Source organism: Pygoscelis adeliae, unplaced genomic scaffold, assembly GCF_000699105.1.
Source record: "Pygoscelis adeliae isolate BGI_AS28 unplaced genomic scaffold, ASM69910v1 Scaffold139, whole genome shotgun sequence".
Lineage (NCBI taxonomy): Eukaryota > Metazoa > Chordata > Aves > Sphenisciformes > Spheniscidae > Pygoscelis > Pygoscelis adeliae.
Genome location: NW_008825613.1, coordinates 1439207 through 1445962, shown reverse-complemented (window position 1 = coordinate 1445962; position 6756 = coordinate 1439207). Strand labels below are relative to the sequence as shown.

The window sequence follows — 6756 nt, the reverse complement described above, 5'->3', positions numbered from 1 at the left end:
GAGCTGGAGCACCTCTCCTATGAAGACAGGCTGAGAGAGTTGGGTTTGTTCAGCCTGGAGAAGAGAAGGCTCCAGGGATACCTTATAGCAGCCTTCCAGTACCTGAAGGGGGCCTACAAGAAAGCTTGGAGAGGGACTTTTTACAAGGGCATGTAGTGATAGGACAAGGGCTAATGGCTTTAAACTGAAAGAGGGTAGATTTAGATTAGATATAAGGAAGAAATTCTTCACTGTGAGTGTGGTGAGGCACTGGAACAGGTTGCCTAGAGAAGTTGTGGATGCCCCATCCCTGGAAGTGTTCAAGGCCAGGTTGGATGGGGCTTTGAGCAACCTGGTCTAGTGGAAGGTGTCCCTGCCCATGGCAGGGGGGTGGAACTAGATGATCTTTAAGGTCCCTTCCAACCCAAAACATTCTATAATTCTATGAAACTAAATGGAAAGAGGCTGCTTCCTGCTAGGAAGGCTCCTGAATGACTCAGGATTTGTGGAGCGAGGTTGGGCTGATATTCAGCTTTCAGCACTGCCCAGTCTGACTTAGCTGTTAGTGACCAGAAATAGAGAGATGGTTGCTAATGGCAGCCAGCTGAAATGAAATGCCGTGTGCCCCTTTCTGAATGGCCATTTTCTGTTCAATAGTGGAAATAATGACCTGGCTGACTTGCAGCAAGGAGCTAAGCTTGGTGCCTGCACTAGCCTCTTGCTAAAACCCAGTCTTCCTCCACCCTCTTGTTTAATCAGGAGACAGAACAAAGTTTTCATAAAAAGCATCTTCCTTTTTGAGCATTCTGTCTCTTCTACAAAACTCCCTCAAAGAGCAGTGAGGTTCAGAGTATAGGAAGTGTCTTGATAATGATATTCAATCTCACGTTCATCCAATGCATCAGCTGGAGACACATTCAGTTCTGGCTTGAAACTTTTTTCAAGTTCCTCCCATATGTTTGCAACATCAGAAGGCTCTGGCTCCTACTCAGGCCTTTGAAATTCCCCAAACTGTTTACCGAGATGTCCCTAAATTGGAAATCACTAGCGCATTGCACATGTCTGTTCAGGCCTACGTGCTCATTCCATCTGTCTCCCTGTCTTTGCTCAGGATTTCAAGTGCTCCGCTCCCTCAAGGCTGCCATTGGCAGCTGTGGCTGTGCCTGCTCCTTCCATCGTTCTCGATATAGAAACCATGGAAAAGTTGTGCTGAAGCACAGACCAGCTGAATGTGCTCCCACAATCAGGGAGATGCTAAACTGATGCAGAAAATGCAGAATAAAAGGAAAAGTAGTCAGTATGAGATATACCACAATAGCTAAGTGTATTCAGCGCTTGAAATCACACTCATTTTTTAACAATAAGAAAAAATGATTTAAATTACTTGGGATGTTTCATGGGCTGTCATATAGAAAGAGTGAAAGGCGGCTGGTGGTTTATGAACAAGTCTCAAAACAGAAGGTTTATTGTATTCTTTCACCAGCAAGTGAGCTGGGTTCAACAAAGCAGTGCTGGAGCTGCCAAGCATAAGAAAGCATGAGAAAATCAGTGAAATCACTGCAAATGCACTTAATGTTAAGTGACTCCTTCATCTAACACCTGCCAAACCTCTCTCTGCTTCACAATGGTCTTTGAATGTCCCCAGCGCTAATTGCGTAGACATTCCTTATGTTGTTTAAATCCTAAAGCAACTTCTCATTTAAAGTTTTCTTCCCACATGGAAAATACCCATTTTCAGGAACATCCTCAGTACATTCTCATAACTGAATATGTTCTTGGGTGCTTTCCTGAGTGATTCTCTCCGAGAGGCCATAGTTGAGGCTATATTTTATATATAACCCAAGATAACCACAGGATAATACATATCCTACAACAGAGCTGTATGGGTACACATCGCTAAATCCATCTAGCTGTATTTTTAATAAATTCAGGCTCCTAAATGATAATAAGCATGGATAATGAGCATGGATCTACATCAGGATCTGTAGTGATTTGTCCACCCTGTACTCCAGAGCCAGGGTGACTCCATCAGCCAGCCATGGTGTATTGGGGTCCCACCTTTGCTATGAGTGTCTCTAGCAGCCAAGAGGAGAAAACCCAGCAGTGTTTGCTGGGTCCTCTGGAGACTTCGGTCTCACTGCAGCACAACATGTACATAGGTGACCCCTGAGATGAAGCCATCCTTACCACCTTCACCATCTGTACTAACCTGGGAGCAATTTTCTTCTGGCCATGGCTGCTGCCCGATGGCTTTCATATTCCACAAAAGCAAAACCCCGGTTTTTGGTTTTATCGGCTGCACTAGGGTAGACAATGACATCCACAACTCCGTCTGTGACTTTCTTCATCTCTGCTAAAATTTCCTCCCTCTTCTTCGTTTTGGGGATCCCTCCCACAAACAGGCGGCAGTTATCCACGCTAGCACAGACTCCGAGGAGACGCCCATTCCTGAGTATAAAAAGCATTGCTGGTTTGTCAGGAGTCAGGATCAGTTCTCAAAGAGAGGAAAAAAATAAAATAAACCCCTCCTCTTGTCCCAAAACACAAGGTCAAACACAAGGCCTCCTGCTCCTGCAGTATATGTCATTTGTGATATTCAAGTGGTCTTGCTCAATAAAAAAGCTAATGTGAAGGCTGCCATTCTGCTAAATTTGACAGCAAAGTAAGGCAGCACAGTTGAAATGAAGGATTTGAGATCAGGGAGAAACCAAAGCCAAATTTTGCTTTTGCTTCCTGGGATTCACCCTTTTGCTATTTGCAAAAAAAGGCTGCTACCAGGCATCTGTACCTACCACCCAGGTCACAACAGTGACTCTTGTGTTGCCACCAGTATAAGCCAGGATTTGTTGTGTTCACCAGTGACTTGTAGCTTCCCGGTCACCATTGGGCCTCATGACTGAGGATTTGGGGAAAGAAAATCCCTTGTCATGGAGCCCATTTGGGGGCTTACTGATGCCAACTGTTGTGCAGACCCCAAAGTAAACATTTCCTTACATGCACTTTGCTCACCTCTTTGTGGTCCCAGTACCTCTTGCAGGTCTTAAGAAGTTAAAAACTTCTTTAGCGGAGTCTTTGGACCAAGGGAAGCAAGCAGAGGAGTTGGAGGTGGATGAAGCCTGACCTTTGAGACCTTCCAACCTCTTATAAAAATCACATTTCCAAGCCCTCCCTGTGTGCCTCGTGACCTGGTCACCCTTAGGGTTGCTAGTAAAGCAATTCACAACCCATCTTTTTTTATTAAAAACAAAAATGAAAGCCATAAAATTGCCAGAATAGTTTATCTCTAAATGCTTCTAAGCAAAGGCATCTACTCACCCCACATTGAACTGGAAAAAAAATATTACGTGTGGTTGAAATCAAAACAAAACATATTGATGGCCCCATATGTTGTTGATTTCTGGGTGTTTTGTTCCCAATTTTTAGTCACAAACATGAGGGCTTTTTCTGTTCCTATCTATTAGGAAATGTCACTGTTTTGCCAATTGGTTTCCATCCTATTTCACCATTTTTTGCAATCTCTCTGTCTCCCAGAACATATCTGCAGTATAAGTCACAAGAGACAGTTAACAGGAATAAATCAACAAAAAACAGCACAGAGGGGAACATGAAATAAACAGCAATGGTTAGGCAAAAGTTAATTTGATCCAAAGCAAAATATTTTTTCCAATGTTCTGGTAGATTTTTTTTTTTTTTTGTAAGGAAGAAATTTCCAGCAAAACATTTTTGGCTCTGATGAATCCTACATACTGCCTTTGTATTACGGCATAAAGCAATGACTGCACAGGGAGACAAGAGGTGATGTCCTCTTAAAGCTTAGGTATCTAAATAACCTTCCTCTGGGTTGCAAGGAAAAATATGCCTTACATAACAAAGTAGATTAATATATATGATTTAAAGTTGATGTGAAGGTGTTTGCCACGCTTACCTAATTTCATAATTATTGAGTTGCTTTATTGCATTCTTCGCCTCCTGTTTATTCGAGAAGGTCACAAAGGCATAGCCCCTGTTGTTGCCATTAAAGTCCATCATCATTCTCATTTCATAGATTTTGCCAATCTACAAATAGAAAGAAAAAGGTTTGTCAGCAAGGCGGGAGGTGTTTAAGCAAGACCGGGTGCTTCCTTGACTATATCGTGTCAGAGCTCCACCAGTAGTCTGGGCCAAATCATCTCCAGTTCAGCCTTGAAATGCAGCATTGATCATCACTAACCTCTGCAATACAACTACCTGACATAAAGTCTTACTTTTTCACACAGTGGTATAAGTTCATCTTCAAAGAGGTCTCGGGGCAGTTTCCCAATAAAGATCTCACACCCCCTCTCCGGTGGAGGGCCATCCCAGCCAGGTGGTGGGCCTCCGTATTTCCTCTGCCCATTTTCCTGCCATGGAGAAAAATAAAAAAATGGTTTAGATATAAATTTTAAATGTGGATGTAACCAACCCCTTCCCAGGGAATGATACTTTAGACACGCTCTGTTGCCAGTGGGCTGGAAGCAGACACCCTCCTTCCCTTCAAGAAGCAACTCTTTACAGACTTATCAGAGATAATGTAGTGTGCATTGCCTGCCCCACTGCCATGTCTGTACTGAAAGGCTTTGATAACCCAGTTAGAATGCTGGTGATGTACTGGAGAAGGGTCTGGTTTGTATTAGCTGAGTTTTGCTAAGGAACGTGCATCAGTGTATGCTCTGCAACTCAATAGCTACTTCAGATATCCAAGATGGAGACAGTCAAATACCTCCTTGGAAAATGTAGGTCTTCTTGGCTATGGGAGGTGAATCTCCATGGACTGTGTGTTAGATGTGCACTGCGTAATATAACACTTGCAAAATTTATAACTTGTCATGATTCTTCATGCAATCATAAACATTTATTAGTAATGATTTTGCCTCTTATTTTAGTAATTGATGGAGAGCTTCATACTCTACAGACCAAAGAAAAGACACTGGGAGGATCGTGTTTGAAAGCAGAAGGACTTTACAAAAGCAGAAGACATCTGGACCTCAGAAAGTGCTAACATAGGGGGGAAACTGGGGATGAAGGTAGAAATTTGGAGAGAGACGTGGACAGAGTGAAAGGGGCCAGCCAGGGAGCCCGAGGCATCATTGGCAGTGATGCTGGAGCTGCTCAACACCCTTGAAAAAAGGTGTTTGTGCCAGCAGTTGGGCTTAGCGAAGAGGTAGCAGTTGTGGTAGCCACAAGGCATGGTGAACACCTGGGCCTGGAGATGGGTGTGGAGAAATGGTGCACCCCAATGCACCCCTTCCTGCACCCAGGAGTGGTGAAGCCCTTTCTCTAGCTGTGCCAGGCATTTCAGAGGGAGCCCAGCAGGGGAGAAGGTCTGGGCAGAGGAGATGACAGAAACAGCTCCACAGGGGGGACAGGGGAGGGCCATTGATGGTGGGAGGCCACGTGAGGGGCAAAAGATGACGCCTGCCTACCCAGGAGTTTCTTTAGGCAGGGAGCAAGTCTTGGCCCCGAATAATGTTCAAAGATGTGAAGACCAGCCAATATTTCCTCTTTTTGCTGTTTTTTTGCTAGGTGAGCGTGTCTCTGTTCTCCTCTCATATTTTTAATTATCTTTCCTGTATTGCTTGTTTTCCTTCTTTCCTTCATTCTCATGTTTTCTTCCTCTTTCTTCCTTTCTTCCTTTCTTCCTTTCCTCCTTTCTTCCTTTCCTCCTTTCTTCCTTTCCCTCTCCCCCCCGCTCCATCTCTCTCCATCCCTCTCTTTCTCTCCATCCTTCTCTTTCTCTCCATCCCTCTCTTTCTTTTCCTTCCTTCCTTCCTTCCTTCCTTCCTTCCTTCCTTCCTTCCTTCCTTCCTTCCTTCCCTCTCCTGTCCTGCAGCGATGCCCTGCTCCCAGAGGAGCTGGGACTCTGGTCATTTTTCTGGCTCCCTGATAATTTCTGTAGTTATTTCCCACTCTGGGATTACTCCAGGCAAATGAATGTCTGTATGGCTGACTTAAGAGGAAGGCCTAAAGCACGTAAGCAAACAGATCCTTGCAGGAAAATAAAAATATACCACGAGCTCTTTCAGTTTTCCTGAGCCTATAACAGGCCCTGAATTATCCATGCTCATTCCTGTTTTGCAAATGTTTTCAGCATCACGATGGAGTCATGGGGACATTTGAATTTATGAATGAATTCTTATAGCAAATCTAACAGGAAGACCATGATGTTTCAGGCTATTTTTCTGCCCCCAGTTTGGCTGAACTGAGCATGTTGCTGGCATGGGATATTTCCATCTCTCAAGCCATTTGTTAGGTAAAGACAAAAAGTGATGGTTGTGTTTTGTGTTGTTGCGATCATCTGTGATCTTCACTGGTGTGTCAGCTGGAGGAATGCTGAGCTCATCAATAATGGTCTGAAAATGGTCAGAGGAGTCTTACTGTCCCAGTTCAAGCCAAGTGAGAGACAATCAGACAGTTCTTTTTTTTCATTTTGTCAACATCTGTGGGAGCTGGTGTGCAAGGAGGCACAGCAAGAAATAAAGTCTTCCCTCAGTCTGCAGTGGCTTCATTTGTGGCTTGAAGGCAGCATCTCAACGAACTCATCTTGACAAGGTGTCTGGAGGGAAGGAGGACTTCATAATCAACTTCACAAAGATGATTGACCCTGATGTGCATTGAGGAAGAAGGTGTTTGGCTGCACCAATACATAGGTTGGAAGAAAAGCCCAAAGAGACATGGAAAAGGAAATTAGGAGGGAGGTGGTGGTGGTGGAAAGAAAGATAAAATAATAAGCTTGGAATGGAAAAGGTAGGGAGAAAGAAG

At 44.1% G+C, this 6756-nt stretch overlaps 1 protein-coding gene across 1 annotated transcript in view; it reads right to left on the bottom strand.

Annotated features, from left to right (window-relative positions):
• Positions 1 to 6756, bottom strand: part of A1CF (APOBEC1 complementation factor) — a 26029-nt gene that overhangs the window by 18010 nt on the left and 1263 nt on the right. The window contains 3 exon segments of the mRNA XM_009332764.1: positions 2189 to 2427; positions 3905 to 4035; positions 4224 to 4358. Of these exon segments, the coding sequence (XP_009331039.1) occupies positions 2189 to 2427; positions 3905 to 4035; positions 4224 to 4358 (505 nt within the window).